Source organism: Lycorma delicatula, chromosome 13 (genome assembly GCF_047948215.1).
Source record: "Lycorma delicatula isolate Av1 chromosome 13, ASM4794821v1, whole genome shotgun sequence".
Lineage (NCBI taxonomy): Eukaryota > Metazoa > Arthropoda > Insecta > Hemiptera > Fulgoridae > Lycorma > Lycorma delicatula.
The window spans coordinates 26299687-26326780 of NC_134467.1; the positions used below are offsets into that span (position 1 = coordinate 26299687).

Sequence of the window (27094 nt, forward strand, 5' to 3'; positions counted from 1 at the left end):
CGCCGCTAGCACTAAACAAATGTGTACTAAACAAATTTAAGTGGCATATTTTTTACCATCTTCTTTATAGCCGTCATTTTCATCTGTTCGCATACTTGTAGAGTTGGCTAGCTAATCAACTTACTTAAAAAGCAAGATTATGGATGGATTCAACAAATTATCAAGTACTTGGTGGCGATGTTCTTTGAAGATGGAATATACAAGCAGATATAACATTACAAGTGTTTAAATTATATATATATATATATATAATCACATTTTTTTATTTATTTTTATTACTAGACTAGAAGTTAATTTATAAATAACCGTTATATTTCACATTTGTATGACATTTCAAGGTATGACAGTGAAAGAATATGTTTAAAGGGCTGTAATTTTTTATACAAATATTTTTTATTCATTAATGTGATTAAAATGTTTATGGTTTAGTTCCCGTTTTAAAATGCATGAGTTATCCCAGTATTTAACAATGTGTAATTTGTAGTGTAAATATTTTATGTTGAAATTAAAATAATCCATGATAATTAAAATTTTATTAGGAGTTAGATACGATTTATGGAACATTTTGCATAAATTACTTTTCACGTAGTTTATTTTTAAATAAAATTAATTATTTTTTATTCAGATTGTATAAACTATTTAATAAGAATTATTTTCTCTGTTTATAGTTGCGAGATTATCATGTATTATACATAGATGCAGTACCTGGTACTGGATTTAGTAAAGTGGATGATGACTGTAAAGAATGTTATCGTACGAACAGTTCACAAGTTGCCACTGATTTGGTTAAAGTAGTAATTGAGTTTTTTGAAAGAAAACCATATTTACAATCTGTTCCAAGTTTCATATATGCTCAATCATATGGTGCACAAATTGCGGTTAAGTTTGGTCTTTTACTTGATGAGGTAATTTTTAGTATTTTATAATTTGTTAATTTGAAAACTTAAACTTTACCTGGTTATTGATTGATTAACAAATATTGCTTAATCTCTCTGTATTTTCTGCCTTCACTTGTACCCATTTTTTTATAAGTTATCAATTTGGTTATTACTGGAGAGCTAATTCACAGAACTTGAAAAAAAACAATAATTTGATTGGTTGTTTATCCTTTCATTCAATTAATATTTATTTTTTAACAGGTGGTATTAATATCTTGTATGTTACATGCCACAATAGTATTAATTGTGCAAATTATTAATTCTGATGGTATACAGTAGTGTCTGTTTCAATTTACCATTTAAGTAACTTCTCAAAAGTGAAACACTACAAATTAAATTTAGCAAATGCTTCAATTTCAAAACAATATTTTGGTATGAGACCACTACTTGAGTGTTCTCTAGACTACTTTTGAAATAGCTGTGTAAATTTTAAATGGCTACCATTTTAGTTGAGCAGTTACAACTGTTATTTTGTTCTATTTAAAATTTTTTTATTGTCTTCCTATGAAAACTTGTGGACGCTTATGGTATGGCAAATTCTGAAAAAAACAATAGATCGTTTCAATATAAGGAGCTTTTGCCTAATTTAATTTTTTTTATATTTTAACATTTGAAAAGGTATTTAAGTTTTTTCTTCTTTTTTGAATACTGTGTGTATGTGTGTGTGTGTGTGTGGGCATGTGCATGCGAGAATCTGTGTCCCTCTCCCTCTTTCTCTGGATGTCTCTATATGCCTCTGTCTGTCCATCCATCTATATGTCTGTTCGTTTGTCTGCCCGTCCACCTCTCCACCCACCAACCCATCCACTCACACTATCTCTCTCTCTCTCTCTCTCTCTCTGTGTGTGTGTGTGTGAACATTATTTCTTTCATTTTTGTCTAAAAGGATACATTTTTTGTTAGTTTACATTGTCTGTGTGACGCATTGAATACATCTGAGATATGCATGGTATCAGTTAGCTTTGCTTTCTGTTAAAATAACAATGTGTGTTTTAAAACAATCTTTTTGGCAAACCCATTAAGGCATTGCTTCTAGGTTAAGTATTAACTGCATTGTGGAGTGCTTGTTGTGCTAATATCTAACAATATTAGAGCTTTGTAAAGAAGGAGATTGGTAAAACTTCATTGGAATGAATTAATTGGAGTTAATTTTTATAATGGTTTAAACAGTTTGGTTTAAACATGGTTTAAATTGTTTAAAAAGTTTTTTCTCATGGGGTTCTTCAAAAGTTCTTGAGATGTTTGTCACGTTTTTTTGTATTGGTAAGGAATGGTTGTGGCTATTGTCATGAATGTTAATTTTTTATTTAAAATACATGCAAGGCCAAAAAACAAATAATAAATGAAAAAAGATGTTTGCAAGAAACACAAAAAGTGAGAATGTTGTGGCTCGTTCATATATTTTTTAAAGTCAAATTTTGTGTTAAAATTACCTTAAATATCAACGGGTTCAGGCTTTAAATTATTCAGGTTGTATTAATTCAATTATAAGGAATTATAATGAAACTCCTAACTTTTACCCAAATCCAGCAAACCTTTTTTAATTTCTTTTAATACTATATTAGCTGAAAATAATGTTTTTACTTGAGATTAATATAGATTTTTGACCTTGCTAAAATCCCAGATTTATATGTAAATAATAATAATACAAGTTTTTTGAATTGTTTAAGATTAAAAGTGTTGTTTAAATGACTTTATGTTATGATTTTTTTAACTATTTTAGGCGGTAGAAAAAGAAATATGTAAAGGTGATTTCCGTGGAGTTTTTCTTATATCACCATGGATAAGTCCATTTCATTTAATTGAAAGCTGGCCTGAATATTTTTATATTTTGGTAAGCAAACCTAATTATATGAAATTTAAAAACTTGTTTGAAGTATTGTAAATTTTAGATTATATAATTTAATGTATCATTAACTGTTCTACGAGGGTTATTTTTTTTTCAAGGTCTGATCGGTCGCAAAATAAAAAACCGTGCAAAAATCATATGAACCTTTGCGCATACATGTTGTGCAGCGTCTCTAGTATGGCTTTCAATCATACCGCATCACTTCGTTTAGTTCTGAACATGCAGCTAGCACTTAAACATGTCTCCAACAATAGTATCTCCCGCCAAGTGTGAGGTGCATGCGGTAATTCGATTTCTTTAGGCTGAGGGGTGTAATGCAGCTGAAATTCATAGATGAATAAGTAATGTGTACAGTGAAACTTCAATGAGTGACAGCAAAGTGCGACAATGGTGCAGGAACTTTAAAGAGGACGTACAGGTGTTCATGATGCAGGCGGTGAAGCCGCACACTGCAGCTGTAACAAAGAAGCTCCTGCAGCGTTTTCGTTGGGAAGTGTTTAATCACCGACCATGCAGCCCGGACTTGGCTCCATCTGATTTTCATCCCTTTGCTCACATGAAACGCTGGCTAGGGGGACAACATTTTGGCACAGACATTGAAGTGCAGACCAGCTGAAAACACAGGCGGCTCCGTTCTATGACGAGGGTATTGGAAAGTTGGTACTACACTACGACAAATGTCTAAATCGGAGTGGTGACTACATAGAGAAATAGCGTAACTATGTAGGTACTTGTTTCAAATAAAATTTTTTTTATTTTCACTGTGTTTTTAATTTTGTGACCAATCGGACCTTGAAAAAAAATAACCCTCGTATTTAGTGCTATTAGGAGATGATAATTAATTTTCATTTATTGTTTACTTAAGATATCAGTTTCCTGTATCCTGTATTCCTGAGTTTCCTGTATCAGTATAATACTTCATCTTGGTAGTTAAGTTATTATTTTATTTCTTATATTGTAGCTTATGATATTTTTTACAGTATTTTAATGGTACCGTAGTTTATATGATTTATTTTTACCTTGTCAAGCATATTTCCATATTAAACTAGTTGTACAAATTGTTTATTTGTTAGTAAAATAGAATCTACTGTTAGAACAATTGATGTTATGTTACACGTTTAACCTTTGTATAAATAAATTGATAAAAACAATTTAAACTTGATAAAACAAGTAAAAAAATCATAAAGCATGTACTGCTGTGGTGGTTGTATAAAAGAGGCTTGTTTCCAGCCTCCTTTTGCTTTTTGTTTTCTGAAGAGGATGCTTTGTGATGAGTGGCAGAGTGAATGGAATGCTACCATCAACAATAAACTTTGCTCAGTCAAGAACATTTTGCTACTGTGGAATTCTTTGTGCCAGAATAATCATCAAAGGAGGTAATTTGTCATTGTAGACTATGTCAGTTACGTGGCATTTTGTCAGAAATTTAAATTAGAGGCTAGCATTTGTAATGTTTTAGGGAACAGTATGATAATCTTGTCAATTGTCATGCTATTTCTTAAGGCTGTGCATTTGTATTTAAATACTTGATTATTATTATAATGTGTTTCATCTATTTATACCATCTGGCATATGCCAGGTGGTAATTTTGTAACTTTAAGTTAGGATTTTAGTATTTCTGCTTCATTGTGGTTTTATTTTGCCTTTAGCATACAGTATAGGAACTTTACATTTATGCTGTACTCTATCAAGAATATTTTTTCATTAATATGTTTTAATTGTTGGTTTTCTTTTTGTTTCATATTACTGTTTAATTTAATATTTTATTTTTAAGTTTGGTGTGGTTTCCTTAAGTTGTTTTTTTTATTGTAATATTGTGTCTGGGTGCTGATAATGACACTTCATTGTGTGTTCAGCAAAAAATGTATAACTTTACAGAAGGAATTCATGATGAACAATTTTCATTGTAGTTAGAAGGAACTTCATATTGGACGTGAAAATTTTTTTTGATGGTCTTGGCTCCTCAGAGAACTTCCATTGGGACGATTCAGCCTTTGTCTTGATATCATAGCCATACACCTACTTTTGTCACCACTTATGACAGGTTTGAGCAAATCGGTGTCATCAGTAAGCACTTGTTCAACAATGTTTACGATGTTTTCTAGACTTCTCACTGCATGGAAAAATGGTACACGCCATTTTTCCATGCAAGGAACCCAAAAATCCCTCTTCTGACAGTTACTTTTGCTTAACAAACATTAAAGGGATTACGTCAAAATCAAAAAAACAGCGGTGTATCCTAACTTGCAATCTGCAATGAGATCAGTTCCGCACTGCAAAGAATTTCCCATACAAAAGTCTCCAGAACATGTGACATTAGATGAAGAGAGTTCAGAGTCTGATGGAAGTAAGGAAGAAAAAGAAACAGATTATGGTGATACAACTTTTGAACAAAGCAGTTCATCTGAGCCTCCTCATTTACTGATTCAAGAAATCTCATTGTGGTCTCATATGAGATGTAAAATTATCTAAAAAAACTGTATGAAATGCTTGCTTTCCAGCTAAAAGGATGGAATCTTCTTCAAAAGATTACAAAGATATGTACTTATCGTAATCGTCATTCTGAATTTAAAGACTATTTTTCTGAAGAGAATGGCTTAGTGTTTTGTAATTACATTTCTTCTCTTATGGAGACACCTTGTAATGAACATAACCCAACAGAATGGCATTTCTTCATTGATTCCTCTTAAGTTAGTTTGAAAGCTGTGCTTCTGCAAAATGGTAATAAATTCCCATCAGTACCTAGGGCTCACTACTAGTATGAAAGAAACGCATGAAAACTTTAAATTTATATCGGAAAAGCTTCAATATGCAGTGTATGAATGGAATATTTGTGGTGATTTGAAGGTAATTGCACTTATTCTTGTTCTGCAGTTTGGTTATTCAAAGTACTGTGTCTTTTTGTGCGAATGGGATAGTAGAGACAGAAAAAACCATTTCATTAGAAAAGAATGGTTTGAACACGAAAAAATGTTAAACATGACCCATTGTGTAATCCTAAATATGTGTATCTACCTCCGTTACATATCAAACTAGGATTAATGAAGAATTTTGTCAAGGCCATGGACAATACTCCTGGTTTCATGTACTTAAAACAGAAGTTCCTAAAATTAGTGATGCAAAAATTAAAGAAGGAATATTTGTGAGTCCACAAATACGATCACTAATGCATGATGAAAAGTTTGGGGAACTATTGAATCCACTGGAGAAACCAGCTTGGCAAGCATTCAAAAATGTTACTCATACTTTTTTGGGAAATTGAAAGGGGGAAAATTACCATGATATTGTCAACGATCTTATAAAAATTTGGGTTGTAATATGTCCTTAAAAGTACACTTCCTGTACTCGCACCTAAATTTCTTCCCGGAAAATCTTAGTGCAGTGAGCAATGAGCATGGAGAGATTTCATCAGGAAATTTTAGCTATGGAAAAGAGTTATTAAGATAAATGGAATCCTAATATGCTGGCTGATAATTGTTGGACCATCAAGAGGAATGCTCTACAGGTGAAATGTAGTAGAAAATCACATTTCTTACTTTCTAGATGAATCAAGTGTTTGAATATTGTGTAGTTAAGAATGCAGAAAGTATTAAAATGTTTGAAAGTATAAATGACTGTCTCTTGAAAACCGTGCGTGATGGAGAAAAACTGATATAATTTTTGAATTTAGGAGAAAAATCAAAATAAGTTATTTTTTGTTCCCCAGTGTAATAAATTAAGTATTGTTAGATTAATGATTAGATTAAGTTCTACTTTTTATCTTATCATAATGGGTATTTTCTATTTAATAATGGGTAGTAGTAAAAAACAATTTCAATTAGAATTATTAAAACTTATGCGTGTACAAGTTTCAAAACAAGTTATTCATTTTATATTTCTTTCTTGTAGGGATATATTGATGAAAATGAAAAATATAAATTGTATTCAATTGTTGAAAAAATAAGAAAATCTCTAAACAAGAAAAATATAGGCCACAGTCCATCTCAAGCAAAGATGTTATTAGGATTATTAGAAGATGAAATTCGCAAAAGTACATACAATAATATTAATTTTTGCAGTGTATTGAAGGATAACTGTCCAAAAATGTCATCTGATTCTCATCATCATATTTCAGGTAAAAAAAATAAATATATTTTTTTTTAAATATTTTTTCTTCTCTTTGTATGGTTCGTTTTTTTATCTTATTCTATTGTACCAGATTCTCAAGTTTTCCAGAATTTTTCAATTCTTGTGATAAACGTAATCAGAAAATCATAAACTTTAAAGGATTACCATAAAATACAACTATTATTGAAATCAAGCAAAATTTGATGTTTCATTTTCTGTAATTACCCCATAAAAAAGGTTTGTGAGCAATTCAAACTGTTCAAAAAAGGTTGGACATCCTTAAATGTCAACAACTGAAGAAATTATTTATAATCTGAAGAACATTGCGATCAATAATCATGAATCATTTTGTTTTTTTTTGTTGTTTTGTCTTCAGTCATTTGACTGGTTTGATGCAGCTCTCCAAGATTCCTTATCTAGTGCTAGTCGTTTCATTTCAGTATACCCTCTACATCCTACATCCCTAACAATTTGTTCTACATATTCCAAACGTGGCCTGCCTACACAATTTTTTCCTTCTACCTGTCCTTCCAATATTAAAGCGACTATTCCAGGATGCCTTAGTATGTGGCCTATAAGTCTGTCTCTTCTTTTAACTATATTTTTCCAAATGCTTCTTTCTTCATCTATTTGCCGCAATACCTCTTCATTTGTCACTTTATCCACCCATCTGATTTTTAACATTTTCCTATAGCACCGCATTTCAAAAGCTTCTAATCTTTTCTTCTCAGATACTCCGATTGTCCAAGTTTCACTTCCATATAAAGCGACACTCCAAACATACACTTTCAAAAATCTTTTCCTGACATTTAAATTAATGTTTGATGTAAACAAATTATATTTCTTACTGAAGGCTCGTTTAGCTTGTGCTATTCGGCATGTTATATTGCTCCTGCTTCATCCATCTTTAGTAATTCTACTTCCCAAATAACAAAATTCTTCTACCTCCATAATCTTTTCTCCTCCTATTTTCACATTCAGTGGTCCATCTTTGTTATTTCTACTACAGTTCATTACTTTTGTTTTGTTCTTGTTTATTTTCATGCGATAGTTCTTGCGTAGGATTCATCTATGCCGTTCATTGTTTCTTCTAAATCCTTTTTACTCTCGGCTAGAATTACTATATAATCAGCAAATCGTAACATCTTTATCTTTTCACCTTGTACTGTTACTCCGAATCTAAATTGTTCTTTAACATCATTAACTGCTAGTTCCATGTAAAGATTAAAAAGTAACGGAGATAGGGAACATCCTTGTCGAACTCCCTTTCTTATTACGGCTTCTTTCTTATGTTCTTCAATTGTTACTGTTGCTGTTTGGTTCCTGTACATGTTAGCAATTGTTCTTCTATCACTGTATTTGAACCCTAATTTTTTTTAAAATGCTGAACATTTTATTCCAGTCTACGTTATAGAATGCCTTTTCTAGGTCTATAAACGCCAAGTATGTTGGTTTGTTTTTCTTTAATCTTCCTTCTACTATTAATCTGAGGCCTAAAATCGCTTCCCTTGTGCTTATACTTTTCCTGAAACCAAATCATTTTGTTAAAAAACAATATCACAAAAACATTGCAGAACATATGTTAGCTGACTTTGCTGATGACTCAGAATTACTCAAATGTGACTAAGAGGTAGGAAAACATGATTGTATGGTAATGGTCTTGAAATGAATGTCCAGCTTCCTAATGTTGGCTTCCTTGAAAACTGGTCGAAAAGAAGCACAATATAAGTTTGATCGAATGTTAAGGTACCCTGCTTTTTTCTTTTTTTTTTAATCGCAATGGCATCATCTATTATAAATTCTTATTACAAGGCTGTACAGTCAACAAACAGTATGACTTAGCAGTTTTACATCATTTGCTTGAGGTAATCTGAAGAAAACTACCACAAATGCGGGCAAACAATCCTTGGATTTTGCAGCACAGTAACACTTCACCTATTAATTTGTGATTATTTAGCATAAAAATAACATCTTACTGATTTTGCAGCCTCCATATTCTCTACAAATGGTATCCTGTGACTTTTTCTTGTTCCCACTGATTAAGTTTTTAATAATATAGATAAAGTAAATTTGAATTCAAGACTAACAAAAAATACTTTTCTCAAATGTTTTAAGTATTGGAAGAAATTCTGGCATAAATCTATCATGACTCTCAGGATTACTTTGAAGGGGCACAATATCAATAAAGAAGAAGTAAATTCTTTTTAGAAAAATTAAAATTTTCCTTATTTTTATCACATTTTGTATATGAATTCTTCTTAGTTAGTGGTTGTTGTACTTTTCATTGATGAAACTTTGCTGTTAACACGAAAAGACTATTGTACCAAATAGGTACAATGGTCAAATAGGTATGTGGTTTCACATCTGCTTGCTATCAAATGTAAGTGAAGTTTAGTCACATAAATGATGTCTTCAATCTGTTGATCACAACAACTGGTTGTGTAGTGAACATCATTACTTTCAGAGAACAATTAAGACTGGTGGCTCTTGTACTTGAGATGGTTTACATGTATCTAAGCCATAGGAAAGAGTCGAGTAACAGTGTGAAATCATAAGATTAATGTACCCTTTTCTGTAATAAAGCAATGCATTATATACATTGTTCAACCTTGCAGGGGAATATCTGATGCTGAATGTAGAGGGTAATTTTAAATGAAATATACACATTCGATAGCTTATAAAAAATTAACTTGGTGTATATGAACACAGTAAGTGATATGGTTTTACAGAAAATTTTTTAGTTTATGTTGGTATATCTGTTCTGCTGCTAAAATCACCGATTGATGTCTCATGTTACCAGTATGACAAGATGGCTGCTAGTGCGGTAGAGAAAGCTTTTTGTGTGCTCAAATTCTCAAATTAACCAAAACAAACTTCATTACTGTCATGCAGCGATGTTTCAGAAAAAAATATTGTAAATCACCATCAAGAAAATCCGTCTGTGACTGGAATAAACTGTTTAAAAACACAGGATGTCTGTGTAAGAAGAAAAGTGCTGGAGACCTCCTGTTTCAGAAGAATAAATCGATTGTTTGTGATGTTAAGTCTTTAGAGCTAGGATGGACTGTATTAATTGTTGATAAAAGAATGAGACAATGTTCTTCTAGGTAATTGAATTTAATTCGTTTAAAAATTAAATAATATGTCATATAAGACGATGAAATACATTACCATGCCAGACGGGATTCTTAACTCGAATGAATGTATGAACTTGCTCGCAGGTCAGCACTAATAGAAACTAGAGAGTAGCAGTAGCTGACTCAAACTAGGAATGGAACAGATGTGTATCAACATAGCCTAGACAAATTGACTAGATCAGCAAGTTTAGAATTGCTAATTCTTTAACTGACTTTGTGGATAATTCTGCGAAAACATTTGAAAATGACGCCGTGTAAATTATAGTTAATACAAACTTTAAATGTCAACGATAAAGTCTTACATAAACATTTTTGTGTGGAGTTGCAGCAAAATGATGATGACTTTTTTCATTACCTAATTTTTGATGATGAATGTATGTTTCACATTAGTGTAAAAGTTAATAGACATAATGTTTGTAAGAATACTGCACATAAAACTGAAGAGAAAGTTTTCAACATATATGCAATTCCCCTAAAGTGAATGTGTTTTGCGCTGTATCTCATGAAAGGGTGTATGAGCTGTTCTTTTTTACAAAGTGGTCAGTAACCGGAGTAATTTATGTGAATTTGATATTGCTTCAACTCGGGGAAAATAGTGACAACTTCGTTTTGTAAAAGCCGGAGCTCACCTCACTGGGACTTACAGATCAGAAATTATCCGTTCAGCGATGAATTCAGCTATTGTGTTGCAAATGGACATTTATAAATAATAAATGTCCATTTACAACATTGAATATTTATAAATAAAAACTTAAAAAATGTTTCTATATAATCATGCAAGTAATCATATCAACTCTTAAAAAATAAATTTTTAATAAGCTTTCGAAAGTGTATATTTCATTTATAATCGCTGTATGTTGTTAATTATAATTGATATATTAATGATTTATATTTCATATATAAGTGGTTCATTGTAAGAACTGGATTGTAATAAAAGATTTCTTCTGTAAGCTCTGTAAAGTATAACAATGTCCAACTGGTAATAAGATTGTAATAAAAGCACTGTGTTTGCAATTCATGTGATTAAGCATAAAATAAATAAGTTTATGTAGGTCAAAATGTATATATTTACCACTATAATTTAAAATTATAGATAATCATAAAAACTATTTATATTACTACAGTATTGTAGATGATTGTCTTTTTTTAATTGGGTATGTTGAAATTTTTACTCAGTTTTATGTACTTGTTTATTTTAATTTTATGTATTATCATGAGGTAATGTTATTATCTTTTTCTAGAACATGATCAAAAGCATAATCCATTGGTTAACTGTGAGAAAAGTAGTCCTCTAAAGGAATTTATGAATAAAAAAGTTAAACCTCAATTGAGTTGTGTCGTAAGTAGTGACATAAGTTTTGATCTTAATAAAAACATTGCTTTACAGAAGATGGAAAATGATTTGTTTGAATCAGCTACACGAGAGGGTAAGAAATATTATATTATGAATCAAAAATGAAAATAAATTTTTTTTTGTATTTACTCATACTGTCAAACGAAGGGTAATTTTTTACATTAAACTATAATATTTATATATGTATTATATATAATATTACTGTCTTGTCCTTCTTGGAAGTGATAGAATTTGTCTTTCATGTGGGAGCTTATGAATTTGAAAATCGGGCAACTGTGGCATTATGAAAAAATCAAAGTTTTCCAACCTCAAAATAGCTGAAGATAATTTTTATTTCTGTTGCTCTAAATTATATATATTTTTTTTTGTCTTCAGTCATTTGACTGGTTTGATGCAGCTCTCCAAGAGTCCCTATCTAGTGCTAGTCGTTTCATTTCAGTATACCCTCTACATCCTACATCCCTAACAATTTGTTTTACATATTCCAAACGTGGCCTGCCTACGCAACTTTTTCCTTCTACCTGTCCTTCCAATATTAAAGCGACTATTCCAGGATGCCTTAGTATGTGGCCTATAAGTCTGTCTCTTCTTTTAACTATATTTTTCCAAATGCTTCTTTCTTCATCTATTTGCCGCAATACCTCTTCATTTGTCACTTTATCCACCCATCTGATTTTTAACATTATCCTATAGCACCTCATTTCAAAAGCTTCTAATCTTTTCTTCTCAGATACTCCGATCGTCCAAGTTTCACTTCCGTTTAAAGCGACACTCCAAACATACACTTTCAAAAATCTTTTCCTGACATTTAAATTAATTTTTGATGTAAACAAATTATATTTCTTACTGAAGGCTCGTTTAGCTTGTGCTATTCGGCATTTTATATCGCTCCTGCTTCGTCCATCTTTAGTAATTCTACTTCCCAAATAACAAAATTCTTTTACCTCCATAATCTTTTCTCCTCCTATTTTCACATTCAGTGGTCCATCTTTGTTATTTCTACTACAGTTCATTACTTTTGTTTTGTTCTTGTTTATTTTCATGCGATAGTTCTTGCGTAGGACTTCATCTATGCCGTTCATTGTTTCTTCTAAATCCTTTTTACTCTCGGTTAGAATTACTATATCATCAGCAAATCGTAGCATCTTTATCTTTTCACCTTGTACTGTTACTCCGAATCTAAATTGTTCTTTAACATCATTAACTGCTAGTTTCATGTAAAGATTAAAAAGATACGGAACATCCTTGTCAGACTCCCTTTCTTATTACGGCTTCTTTCTTATGTTCTTCAATTATTACTGTTGCTGTTTGGTTCCTGTTAATGTTAGCAATTGTTCTTCTATCTCTGTATTTGAACCCTAATTTTTTTTAAATGCTGAACATTTTATATCAGTCTACGTTATCGAATACCTTTTCTAGGTCTATAAATTCCATGTATGTTGGTTTGTTTTTCTTTAATCTTTTTTCTACTATTAATCTGAGGCCTAAAATTGCTTCCCTTGTCCCTATACCTTTCCTGAAACCAAATTGGTCTTCTCCTAACACTTCTTTCACTCTTATTAGGGCTCAAATACAGAGATAGAAGAACAATTGCTAACATTTACAGGAACCAAACAGCAACAGTAATAATTGAAGAACATAAGAAAGAAGCCGTAATAAGAAAGGGAGTCTGACAAGGATGTTCCGTATCTTTTTAATCTTTACATGAAACTAGCAGTTAATGATGTTAAAGAACAATTTAGATTCGGAGTAACAGTACAAGGTGAAAAGATAAAGATGCTACGATTTTGCTGATTGATGATATAATAATTCTAGCCGAGAGTAAAAGAGATTTAGGAAGAACAATGAACGGCACAGATGAAGTCCTACGCAAGAAAATAAACAAGAATGAAACAAAACTAATGAAATGTAGTAGAAATAATGTAAAATATTAAAATAGGACGAGAAAAGATTATGGAGATAAAAAAATTTTGTTATTTTGGAAGTAGAATTACTAAAGATGTTCGAAGCAGGAGCAATATAAAATGCCGAATAGCACAGGCGAATCAAGAATATAATTTGTTTATATCAAAAATTAATTTAAATGTCATGAAATGATTTTTGAAAGTATATGTTTGGAGTGTCACTTTATATGGAAGTGAAACTTGGACGATCGGAGTATCTGAGAAAAAAAGATTAGAAGCTTTTGAAATGAGGTGCTATAGGAGAATGTTAAAAATCAGACGGGTGGATAAAGTGACAAATGAATTGATGAAGAAAGAAATATTTGGATAAATATAGTTAAAAGACGAGAGGGCACATCCTGGAATAGTCGCTTTAATATTGGAAGGACAGGTAGATGAGAAAAATTGTGCTGTTTGGAATATGTAAAACAAATTGTTAGGGGGGTATTCCGAAATGAAACGAATGGTACTAGATAGGAAATCTTGGAAAGTTGCATCAAACCAGTCAAATGAATGAAGATAAAAATAAATAATTATATTATTAATATGATTGGCCCTCCTCCACATTTATTTTGTATATAAACGTATATTTGAGGGTATAAATTAAAACAAATGCTATATAAATTCTATAATCAAATTTATTCATACGTATAAGGAATAAATTCATTAAATTAAAAGCTGAATGTTAAATTTACATTTTCTATTTTCTCTCCGTTCTTGCTATTTCTATAAAAATATTCCCCTCTCAATTTTCCTTAGCTTAAATTGTATTACACGCCTACCATTACAATGCACATAGTAGTCATAAAATTAAGATTATATATACAGGTTGATTCAGGAGGAAGGAACAATAATGTGGGAACTCATTCAAGAGCTTGAAATAAGGAAAAATGTTCACACAAAATTAATGTAGTGGCTTCTAAATCAGCCGATCTTAGTGACAAAGGTTAGATATTTTTTCACCAATCATTATAAACATATTATCTTACTTAATAAAATAAATGTTACCAATCTGTGTTGTTTTTATTATTATTATTTATTTCATCTTAGGCTTGTCACCCAATGACAAACAGCATGATACCAGTTCCTGACAAGCTGTTGGTTCCCAGTGGGTGATAGCGAGGAAGTAAAAAAAGCCGTAGTTCGTCAGTCTGTCATAATTTGGATAAAGAATAATGTTACCCCCACTGTGGCTTCTAACTATCACTAGTCGCCCGCTGGCAACCAACAGCTTGTCAAAAACTGGTAACATGCTGCTTGTCACCCAATGGCGTCCACGGCTCAGAGAGCCGAGGATCATGAGCCCAGTGTCTCAACTGGTGCTCAGCCACCCATTGGCGTGCCATGGTACCATGACACAACCACCCAGAGACAAGCCTTCGAGACATAGTAGCCATCTTTACATGTCTACTGTTTTCAGATTGCGGTGCTATAGGAGAATGTTAAAAATCAGATGGATGGATAAAGTGACAAATGAAGAGGTGTTGCGGCAAATAGATGAAGAAAGAAGTATTTGGAAAAATATAGCTAAAAGAAGAGACAGACTTATAGGCCACATATTAAGGCATCCTGAATTAGTTGCTTTAATATTGGAGGGATAGGTAGAAGGAAAAAATTGTGTAGGCAGGCCACGTTTGAAATATGTAAAACAAATTATTATTACATAAAGAATTATTTTCTCTTTTTGCTCAGATTTTTCTTTGTAAAATCTTATTTTAATGTCTTGTATTTAACTTTTAACTAGTTAACTTTTATTTTCTGATTGAACATTTATTTCCTTTAATTCTTTAACCTCTTTCTTCAATGTTGCTATAATACAACATGGCTCTTTAAAATTTGGTGAGGTTAGATCTGTAATATTATGTTCATCTCATTTAACTAAAGAATTTGTTAAATATTTCACAGTCTTCTAAGCACTATCATATAGAATACCGATAAATATACTAGACATTTGATTACTGTGGAATTTTTATAAAACCATCAGAAGGGATTATCTCAGTTGTTAGACACCCTGCCATCTTAAACCTTCAACAAAAAATTGGTGTATAAAAACTAATAAAATATTATATAAGAATAAATAATTATTTACAATAACAATTGCAGAATCACTTAAATATTTCATACAAAAATAAACAAGAAAGAAATTCACATTAGCTTCTATTAGTGTTTTATGTAATGAAAATCCTATACATTTAAAATAGACAAAAAAAAGATCGTAAAGTAAAATTAAAAATCAGCAAAAGCAAAAAAAAAAAATCGCAGGAATTTTTTTAATTAAGTACAACCAAAACCAAAGTAAAAAAAATATAACACTCAAAAATATCTATAGTAGAAAGAGAGAGAAAAAATAGGAGAAAATATGTTTCACATTAATTTTAAATTACAAGAAATAGATAAATTATAATAGATTTATTCCACAGAATAAATTTTTAAAGAATTTTTATTTACTCAGATCAGAAAGCAATTTTTTTTCACCCTACCCCTGGTAGCAGATCCATAACAAAGGAAAGAACAGCCCAGGGGGTGTCTACTCAAAAGGGCCTCCCAGTCCACTGGCCATAAGTCTAGTCCGATAAGTCAGCCTGCCTGTTATATCCTTTCATTACCTGCCTCTAACCCCTAGGGCAGGGTATCCAAGCCCGACTGTGTTGTCCCTGGACTCCACTCTAGAAGCCGGGACTCCGTCTTGATGCCAATGCCTCTAGTGAGAGCATCCTGTGCACTCACGCTGGGTTTTGGTCTTTTTTGCAAAGGGATGAGAGAGAGTCCCAGCGCCTCATCACTGCCGCCCATCTGTGCAAACACAGATGAATGGCAGCTCCGCAGGGGGCTATCCTTCAACCCCTCACCTCCCCATCATCCCTGGTTTTGTGCTGGAGTATCTGTGTCACAAAGTCAATTACTGCACAGAACCTCTCTGCCCCTGATTACGTACACAGTCTATGATTGTGTCAACTGTTAGGGGCCCAGTCACCTACTCACCGGAGTGACATTCAGTAGCCCATGTCGGGCAGTCGAACATAGATCAGAAAGTATTAAATTTAATTAACTTACATGTCAAGTAAAAACGTAACATTTATGTTCATTTTTTAAAATAATAATTTTAATTTATTTTAATAATGCAATGCACATATTATATTTTATACTTAATATCTTTTTGAAACAGTGGAATTTTGTATGTGTTAGAAAGCTAAATTACATAAGAGGGTCTGTATATGGTACGGAGGTATTTAGTTTAAAAATAAAAGTCTTCTACCTATATTGAAAGAACAAATTTTCTGTGTTGTGCTAAATCATTAATATAACTTAACAGTATTGGAGTTAATGGAGGAAAAATATTTTTTATGATTTAACCCATAAAACAACATAATAAAAATATAAATTGTTAAGTAGTTTTTTTTTGTGATTGTAGAAGTATAAAGCTGGAAATGTAAACAATAAAAATTATATTCATCTAGAAAGTAGATATTATGATACAGGTTTGGTAGTAATTGTCTTGGGCAAAAGAACTATGAAAATTAAGAAAAAAAATTGACTGTAATTTATGTTTATAAAATAAAATATTCCTCCTGAATTGTTATGGACAACCATCATTATATTTTTGTTTTGATCAAAAAGGTTTCTAGTAAATATTGGCCTTTATGATACAATTTTTGTGAACACAATTCATAAGGTTTTAGGATTACTTCACTCCATTTATTAACATTATTTTTATTTTTTGTGTTTTTTTTTTACAGTGGAAATGCTACTGGAAAAAGGAGTAATGTTAATGGTCATTGCTCCACAGTTTGACGCTACACATAACAGTATCGGTAATAAAATTTATTCTTACTTTTATTTTTTATTTATTTATTTTTTTAATTATATAATAATAGCTGGTCAGGACTTTCTTTGCTTACCTTTTCTGCCAGGGAGCTCTGTGCTCTGGACTCTATGTGTTCAGTATCTTCATGTTCATGAGAATAATACTGATAAATAACAATTAAAGCCTGTTTAGTTTATAAAAGCTATCTGTGTATTGTAATTTTTAAGAACAACAGTTTGAAACAGTTTTCAGAACAGTTTGAGCGCAGGACTCAAAACATCCTCTGAAGTAATACCACACTCATCCTCTGAAGTAATACCTTACGGTGGTTTCAGAGGCCAAACAGAAAAAGAAAGGACTTAAAACTTAGAGTGATCTTAAGTATATAGGTTTCAGTTTCAGAGTAGTTAGCTCCCATCTTGAAAATAGTAGTTATCTATACTTGACACAGTATTGACACAAAAAGTATTTTTAATAATTCTTAGCGTTACCTAACAAACACCATGAGGAGGTGACCATACTTTATTTCTCATTTTTAATTTTTTTTTTTTGGTTTTTTAATCAAGTAATTAGAGGTAGGTACAGCTAGTTTCAGCGTATTGCATTGAACACATAGTGACAGTGGCAGTGGGTGTGTTGGTTGAGCTGTCACACTGCATATTGTTGCACCTTTTAAGATACTATTTTCTATAACTGTTATTGTAAAACCTTTTCGATTGATAGATAGATTATTGAAAAAATAGATTTCGACAGAGACTTTCTTTGGAGAAAATTTAATTTCAAATTCTGGTCTCTGAATTTGATTTAAACAATGGTATGGGCATAGTAAAGTTGAATATTGGCGAGGAATATAATCCAGTTATTTCTAGCTATTAAAATGACCACCATCTTGAAACAGTGATACATTTCATAATTGCAATAGTTCTATCTCTTTTCCAAGTATTAAAACTATGTTCATGCAAAGTTTCAGCTCAATTGGTTGAGTAGTTTTTCTGTAAAGAGAATCAAACATGTAGAAACCACTAGATTTATATTTATGTCATTAATAACATTACATTTACATTACATTACATTTCAGTCATGTTTCTACGTTGGTCTGCAGCTCGATGTCTGTGCCAAAATGTTGTCCTCCTAGCCCCAGCGTTTCATGTGAGCAAAGAGTTGAAAATCAGATGGAGCTAAGTCCGGGCTGTATGGTAGGTGATCAAAAACTTCCCAACAAAAACGCTGCAGGAGCTTCTTTATTACAGCTGCAGTGTGTGGCTGAGCACTGTCATGGAGAAAGACAATACCTGATAACAACATTCCTCTCCGCTTATTCTGAATTGCCCTTCATAGACGTTGAAGAGTCACGCAGTATGAGGCTACAGTGATGGTCGTGCCATGTTCCATGAATTCCACCAAGAACTGCAGACCAGCATAGAAACATGGCTGAAAACACAGGCGGCTCCGTTCTATGACGAGGGTATTGGAAAGTTGGTATCACGCTACGACAAATGTCTAAATCGGAGTGGTGAGTATGTAGAGAAATAGCGTAACTATGTAAGTACTTGTTCAAATAAAATTTTTTAAATTTTTTCTGTGGTTTTAATTTCGTGACCGATCTGACCTTGAAAAAAAAATAATTCTTGTATTTTATATGTTATATCACCAGTTACTTTCACGTAAATTTATTACCATTGTTACATGTAAAAACTTATAGTTGTTATTACAACTAGATGATGAGCTTGCTATTTTGGTGTGTTCATGAATTTTTTTTTATAATAATTTGATAAGTAATACTTTATTTAGTCACCTAATTTTGGCATCGCTTAGTAAAAGGATGAAGGTGCTGAATTTACGTACTGATAAAAAAAGGCATTTCTTAAACAATTGTATGAAAGGTAAAATGCCTATACTTGTTTAATTATTTTTCTTGTAGGTACAGGAAACTGGATTAAATCATTGAATTGGAGAGGTAATCAGTCATGGTATACTGCACCATATGTATCGTTTGGACTAGGTAAAAGGGATTATTGTGATGTATCGATTTTCAGAAAAAGTTACAATAACTTACACTATATTACATTACTTAAAGCCGGACATCTTGTAAGTTATATTATGTTCAATTTTATTATTTATTTTATTGATGGTAGATCATAATTTTGGTATCAATTTCATGGTCTGCCTGTATCACTTAGTATCTACCATATTTTTTTTTGTTATTAACATTAATGAAAAAAAAAATGAAACTGCACTATAATATTACAGGAACACTGTCGTAGACTTTCCCTGTATATTGAGGATTCATTTATTATAAGTTGAGTTTTCCAAAAACAAAGCTTTTTTATGCAACTTTATGACTTATCATTAAGTTATAAATTAAATATTGATTGTTAATAGCTATAAAAATTATTCCTTAATTATTAAAGTTATTTCATGGACATGTTTCACATCTGTCATTTGTTGGCTGGACATGTGGTTTTAGTCATGAAGTTATATACATATTTAGTCATGAACAAGTAACAGTCATTAGTCATGAAATATGATAGAACATATTTATATCATTAAAATGCACTGCAAAATATATATTCTTAAAAACACATTTTGAAAATTTAACAGTTGTTCTGTCTGTATAACTGTCCAACAGATAAAACAATTTGTAGTATAGTACATATATTTAAGGAAATGTATTTAGTCTGTAAAAGATGCACAGGTGCCCAAGTTTCCTCTGGATGTCCTCATTTGGAAGAGGGAGAGGCATACAGGGGAGAGCAGGCAAGGCAGATGCAGAGGCATTGCCTATCTGCCGGTGGCATTTGAAAGGTGGGAACACTCAGTGAAGGCCAGATGGAGATACAAAGTGATCCCAGATCTTCATAAGTGGCTGGACCATAAACACAGGGAACATGGGTATTAGTTGATCCTGTTCCTTAATGGTCATGGTTTTTAAAATATATTGTGTGGGTGGGCATCTACAAATTGTTGTGAGTTCAGAGATGTGGTTCACTACCTGATTGGGAACTTTATTTACAGATTTGTTAGACATTAATGAAATCTTCACTAAAAGGGGTGACTATGTGTAAATTGGCTATGTTAGTAGCCATTTTCCTAATATTTTTTTCAGATGTAATTTTATGCAATAATACTATTAGTTGCTACTACATTTGGGTTGAATTGAATTTTTGTTTTTTAACCCTGGTTGCAGTAACTATAGATTTTTAAATAAATACACTACGTTTCAATTGTTTAAAAATCTATCCTTATTTACATCAATAGATGTTGTGGAAAGTTTTCTCTTATTTGATATATCTGACTGCTGTTTATGGTAAAAGGTTGACACAAGTTTTATACAGAGAAATGTTTTGTTTGAATTATAGAAATTGCTATTTTTAATTTTTATTTGTAAAAATATGTGATGCATCATCTATAGATATTGGCATTATTTTGATATTACTTGAATTTAGTGATGTTTAACAAATCTTTGTTTCTGCATTTTTTTTACATTCTCAATCCTCACAATATGATACTGCAATTACTTTGTTAATGTTTAATAATTTAAGAAATTGGCTTTAAAATGATTTGCATATAATAATACTAACTTGTTTTTATCAAAAATGATCAAAGCTACATAAAAAGATCCTGTGCAAAATTTAATACATAGGTTTGCCATTACAGAACTTTTTATTATTATATTTATTGTTAAGCCTAATAAAATAAATTTTAACTTGTTTCAATAATAAATCACATGTGAAATAAGAAGAAAAAGATTTTTTTTTTAGTTTAATAATAAAGAAATATATGTTTAAAAAATATAATATTAAAGATATTGTTTTATTGCAGCCTTACAAGCATTTTCCAGAAATTATGCTGTCAATTATGTATAGTACTATTAAAAAGGAAATTAATTGAAATTGGATATTAAAAATTATTAATGAATTTATCAATTGTATAACTGTATCAAAAAGATTTACTGAATAAAATTATGGTAACTGTATTGTTTTTATTTTTTACCAATTTTTTTTTTTTAATGAAATATGTAGTGTGGGTTGCATGGTGTGAGTGAGGGGTGAAAAGGAATTTTCTTTATGTTTAAGACATGAGAAGTACAGAAATACCATTCACTTAAATTGAGGTTTCCTTTTATACAGGTGATTCAAAGAAACGGGAAATTTTCAAATTTGTGAAGGTAGCCGTGGGCGATTGGTACCACTTGATAAGTGGCGCCAGTCTCTCCAACCTAACCTGCCATTTAGTTGTCATGGATCCTTGGAGTGGTGCGCAATGTGCATTTGCTATCAAAGTGTTTTAAAAAAACAATGACAGTGTAGAAGGAGTGCATAGAGTATTTCGCTGTCATTTTAATCCGGGACGGCACGACCGTGTTCCCTCAGCACATGCAATTAAAACACGAATATCTAATTTTGAGGAAACCGGTTCGGCAATGAAAAAGAAACCTCCAGGCCGTGAGCGAACCGTCCATACACCACAGAATGTTCAAGCTTTACAAGATGTTGTCACACGAAGTCCACATCGGTCAATCCGTCGTCTCGCAGCATCTTTACATCTGCATAGTTCAAGTGTTCGAAGAATGTTAGTGAAGGACTTGCAATTCCATCCATACAAGTTGCAGATCGTCCAGGAACTGAAACCGAACGATGCAGTTGTGCGAGCACAATTTTGTAATGTAATGCTTCAGAAGATAAATCATAATGAAGAGTTTGTTCACGAACTGTGGATGCCAGACGAAGGTCATTTCCACCTTGGTGGATTTGTTAACAAGCAAAATTTCAGATACTGGGCACAAGAAAACCCTACGCAGCTACACCAGCATCCGTTGCACAGCCAGAAAGTGACCGTGTGGTGTGCTATGTCATCTTACAGTGTTATAGGCCCTTATTTTTTTTGAGGATGACAACGGTCTTGCGATTACAGTGACGTCGGCTCGTTACGTAGCCGTGCTTGAAACCTTTGTTGTTGAACAACAAAAGAGATTTCCACCGATTCTTAACACAGCCCGGTTTCAATAAGACGGAGCAACGTCACTTACTGCACGAATATCGATGGCAGCTGCACGCTGATTGTTTGGGCAACGTATCATTTCACGAAATGGTGACATTAGATGGCCTCCCAGATCGCCTGATCTCTCGGCTTGCGATTACTTTTTGTGGGGTCACCTTAAAAGCAAAGTGTGCCACAGTAGACCTGCTATAACAGAAGAACTGAAGGCAAAGATCCGAGAAGCAATTGCAGAAATTCCAGTCGAGATGTCAGGTCAAACCGTGAACAATTTACTATTATTATCTTTAAAAAATAAACTGAAATGTATGTATCCTAAAATGGCAACATTTATACTATTACATGAAATAAAATTCATTTTCTAAAAAAAATGTTTAATTAACGTTATTTAATTTTTTTAATTTCCCGTTTCTTTTAATCATTCTGTCTATATAGATAGGCCTATGTACAAAATTTTGTGGCTCGAATCTATAAAACTACCAGATGGTTTCATTGAAATTTAGAAATGCTGTTTTATTGTATCTGAAGTTGTACATGTGAAAATTTGATTAAGATTGGTCAAGTTGTTCTTGAGTTATGCTCAAGTTAAAGCCAAGAAAATTTAAGCAGAGCAAGTAAGAAGCGTACCTCATTATAGTGCTGCAAGTTGGAATATTTACGTTTCTTTACTTTTGGTATTTATTTTTACTAATATTAAATCAGATTAAAAAAATTTATATGATTAAATCAAAATTAAATTAACAAAGAATTGGTCTCCTTACACGGAACTGTGCATTATTAAGAAAATAATTTTAATTTATACGAAGGGCTACCCAAAAATAACTGAATTTTTATTTTTTTAATTTATGTTTATTAATTTTTTTTACAAAACTCCCTCCAAACCCCTTTAAAATACCTATTACAGCTAATACTTTTCTTCAATTTTTTATTTTATTGTTCAAAACTTTTTTTTTTTTGAATTCATCTGTAGTGATGACCTACAGTACTTTCCTTGTAAATTCAACAAAGGTGATGTTGATCTTGGATAAGAAAATAGGTCTGCTTGGGACTGTTCTTTCAAAGTATGGCATGCTTCCAAGTGACCCTTTTTTGCTGAGCAGCCAGGAGTCGAGACACTAACTTTGCAGCAACCCTTCAGATCCCCATAATCTTCCAGGGAAATACTATGTTATGAGCTATAATGGTGTAATGGGGTTATTGACTACATTAGATTTTTAGGGAGACCTGTCTTATATGTACTCATTTATTTACTTTTTTCTGTATTATTGTCACTCATTCCTTTGCTGTATGTATATGTGTTATACTACATTTGAATAATATAAATTATGTTTTTTATTTAAATTTATAACATAATTTTTGTTTGATTTTGTATCACTCTGCATAAAATTAATTATTTAATGTAAATGTGGTTTGATTATTATTGAGCATTAAAGACTACTAAAGTGATTCGGGTTTATTAAGATGTTTATGATATAGTGTGTGCTTATAGACTATTTTGGGTAGGCGTTATTTTTTTGTATTGTTTAAATTTGGTGTAAATGTATGAATGAGTTGGTGTGTATTTTCTAAGGATTAGAAATATGGAAAAAATTGGCATATGCACAAGCGCACATTCAAACTTAAACAACTTAATATAATATAATTTATTTATTTAGTAATTGTTTGCCTACTTTTCTGGATAAAAGCTATTTCACTGCATACTAACTGATACATTGTTCACATTTTTGCAGTTCTCAGAGGTTTAAGTATATTTAATCTCTTTATTTTTATCTGTATATTTAATTTCTACTATTTTTATTATCAGTTTATCGATTTGACAGATGATGGTAAGGTCTTGTCTATATTATTAAGATTTATGTATTATAATTTATGTTGATAATTGTATTCAACAAAGGCAATATTTTATTTTTTAACTATAACATTTCTGTAAATGTTACAACGTATTAAAACCGCTGACTAGGAGTATTATTCTTTAAGACTTTGGGGATTGGCAACCCATGGCCCTATCCTTTGCAGGTTTTCTTCCCACTACACACAGAGCTGCAGAATACTTTACACTATAATACACATCACATACTTGTACATAAATATGCAACATCCTACACTATTTCTTCTTACATTTACACTCAGTGATGTTGCGATGCCTTATAAAATGCAACCGTACCCAAGGTGGAAACTATCATGCTGATGGGTGGATGGCTCTATCCGGTGAGTCTCAAACGATGTCATCTGGGCACCTGGATGAACCCAGTTGTATTTAGCTCTAGCTCCAGTAAGTGTGTGCTATGCTGCAGTGTGGTCTATTATATTGCCGGACTCGTGGGACAAAAATTACTTGTCCACAAGAAAACCCTATGATGTTTGGTTGTCCATCTGAAAAATCCACCAAAGATAGTCTTGTAAAAAGTCCTTGATCAGCGTTGTCTGATGAGGATACAGTAGTATGGAAAACAAAGTAAATTGTGACAAACCCCATCCACAGATTAAAAATGTTAGATTCGTTGTTTTGCGAAATAATCAGGAAGTTGGCTCCCTTCACAAGGTCTCACCTTTCCTGATCAACAAAATTGTAACAGGATCGTGTGGCTTACCAAAGAACATTGATGAGAAATTAAGATATGGATCAATACTAATTGAAACTTATAATGATGAAAGCATGTATTACTAATATGGGTGGTATAAACGTAAGTGTGGTGTGCCACAAAACTTTAAATGCCAGTCGGGAATATGTTTTTGCTGAGACCATTTTTGGATATAAACATCACACTTTATCCCCTAGAAGTTGTAGAAGTAAAGTGTATAATGAAACGGCAGAGTGGAATGGAAGAACCAACATCTTCTATTTTATTAACTTTCAACCTTCCAGTATTAACAGAAAAAATAAAATTTGGTTATCTATCAGTTCAAGCATATTCTTTCGATCCAACCCACAGCGATGTTTCAAATGTCAAGCATATGGCCATACATCTTGCTTAAAAACTGAGATACGTGCTTGATGTGCTAAGAAAGGCCACAATGACACAACTACCAAGAAGATGAAAAATGTGCGATCTACAGTGGATCACATACAGCTCTCTCCAAAGATCGCCCAACTTTTAAACAAAAGAAGGCAATTCTCAAAATCTGTACAGAGTAGAAGCTATCTTTTCCGGCTGATTGAAGAGAATATAAAAAAAATTTTAACTCATGGAACCTGGTTAAACCAGACGTATCTTTTGCCACTGCTGCTGTAAGATGAGCTCCTGTAAATGCAGGTAATCAATGCAGATCCTGCAGTGAATTAAAAAGCTTGTTCAGATGTTATCTGATCAAGTTGCTTCTCTTACAACCATTATTACAGTGCTGACTAAGATGAACAAGGTAGTTGTTGCAGCTAGTGAAACCAACAGTGGAGTCCCTTTGTTTCCCAAAGGGTCCCTTTTTCCCCTTTGTGGGGTCCCAAAGTTTTGCCTTTGCAGACAGTAGAAAATACAACTGGCAGTAAGCCATCTAATAAACTCCCTGTTAAAAGAGGCCACACAACTACTCTTTCAAGGATATAATCTGCAACTTCCCATTTTTCAAAACCTTTCCCACCATTACCTCTTATACTGGAGGATATGTTTGAGGAACTCCCTGAACCCAGAGCATCAGAGATTTTTAAAATTAAAAATTCTAAAATGAATGATCTTATCACCTGCAATTAATTTTTTATATATTTATCTTATACTTTTGTATATTTATATTCATAAGAAATTGATAAAGCAATTAAATACATAAAAGGGGATAAAAATGTAATAATAGTTAGAGACTGCAATCCAACCATTGGAAAAGGCAAAAAAGGAAATATTGTGGGTGAATATGGGCTGGACAAAAGAAATGAAAGAGGGGACTGACTTATTGTGTTTTATATGAAGTATAATTTATTAACTGCCAACACCCAGTTTAAAAATCATAATAGAATATAGATATGGAAAAAGCCAGGTGATACTGCAAGATAACAGATAAATTATATCATGGTTAAGCAAAGATTTAGATATCAACTTGTCGACTGCAAAATATATCCAGCAGATATTGACAGTGACCATAATTTAGTGATAATGAATTGTAGATTGGGGTTTAAATATCTGAAGTGCCAGATGAATTGGTGAAATTTAGAGATGAGTAGCTTAAGGAGTAGGAGGTAAAGAAGATTTTGAGGAGGATATCGCAAGAGATCTGAGTAAAAATGATAAGGTAGAAAATTTAGAAGAAGAATGGGAGAATGTTAAAAAAGAGATTCTAAAATCAGCAGAAGCGAACTTAGGCGGAACAAAGAGAACAGGTAGAAAATCTTGGATATCAGAAGATATATTGCAGCTGATGGATGAACGTGGAAAATATTAGAATGCTAGTGATGAAGAAAGTAAAAGGCACTATTGACAATTAAGAAATAGTATAAATAGGAAGTCCAAAATAGCAAAAGAAGAGTGGATCAAAGAAAAGTGTTCAGAAGTGGAAAAAGAAATGATCATTGGTAAAAAAATAGAGAATAGGAGAATTTTGTGGTAGATAAATTAAAATCGAATGTGTTAAATAAAGATGATACACTCATTTTTAATACGAAAGGAAAGGTGGGTGGAATATATTGAAGAGTTATATGGAGGAAATAAATTAGAAAATGGTGTTACAGAGGATGTTGAAGAAGATGAAAAGGTAGATACAATACTGAGATCTAAATTTAATAGAACATTAAAGGATTTAAGTGGGAGAAAGGCTCCTGAGTTAGACGGGATATTTGCAGAATTACTGCACAGTGCAGGCAAGGAAGTGATAGATTATACAAACTGGTGTGTAATATTGGTGTTTAATATGGTGGGAAAGTTCCATCAGACTTCAAAAAGAGTGTTATTGTCATGATACCTAAAAAAGCAAAAGCAGATAATTGTAAAGAATACAGAACAATTAGCTTAACTACTCATGAATTAAAAATTTTAATTAGAAT

The 27094-nt window shown here is 32.0% G+C and overlaps 1 protein-coding gene across 2 annotated transcripts in view; it reads left to right on the forward strand.

Annotated features, from left to right (window-relative positions):
• The window catches only part of LOC142333775 (uncharacterized), a 164302-nt gene that overhangs the window by 100978 nt on the left and 36230 nt on the right, over positions 1–27094 (forward strand). For both annotated transcript variants that reach the window (XM_075381289.1, XM_075381290.1), the window contains exons 10-15: positions 669–905; positions 2662–2772; positions 6676–6901; positions 11273–11458; positions 17066–17140; positions 19055–19221. In XM_075381289.1, coding sequence (XP_075237404.1) covers positions 669–905; positions 2662–2772; positions 6676–6901; positions 11273–11458; positions 17066–17140; positions 19055–19221 — 1002 coding nt within the window. The remainder of the gene's footprint in view (positions 1–668; positions 906–2661; positions 2773–6675; positions 6902–11272; positions 11459–17065; positions 17141–19054; positions 19222–27094) is intronic.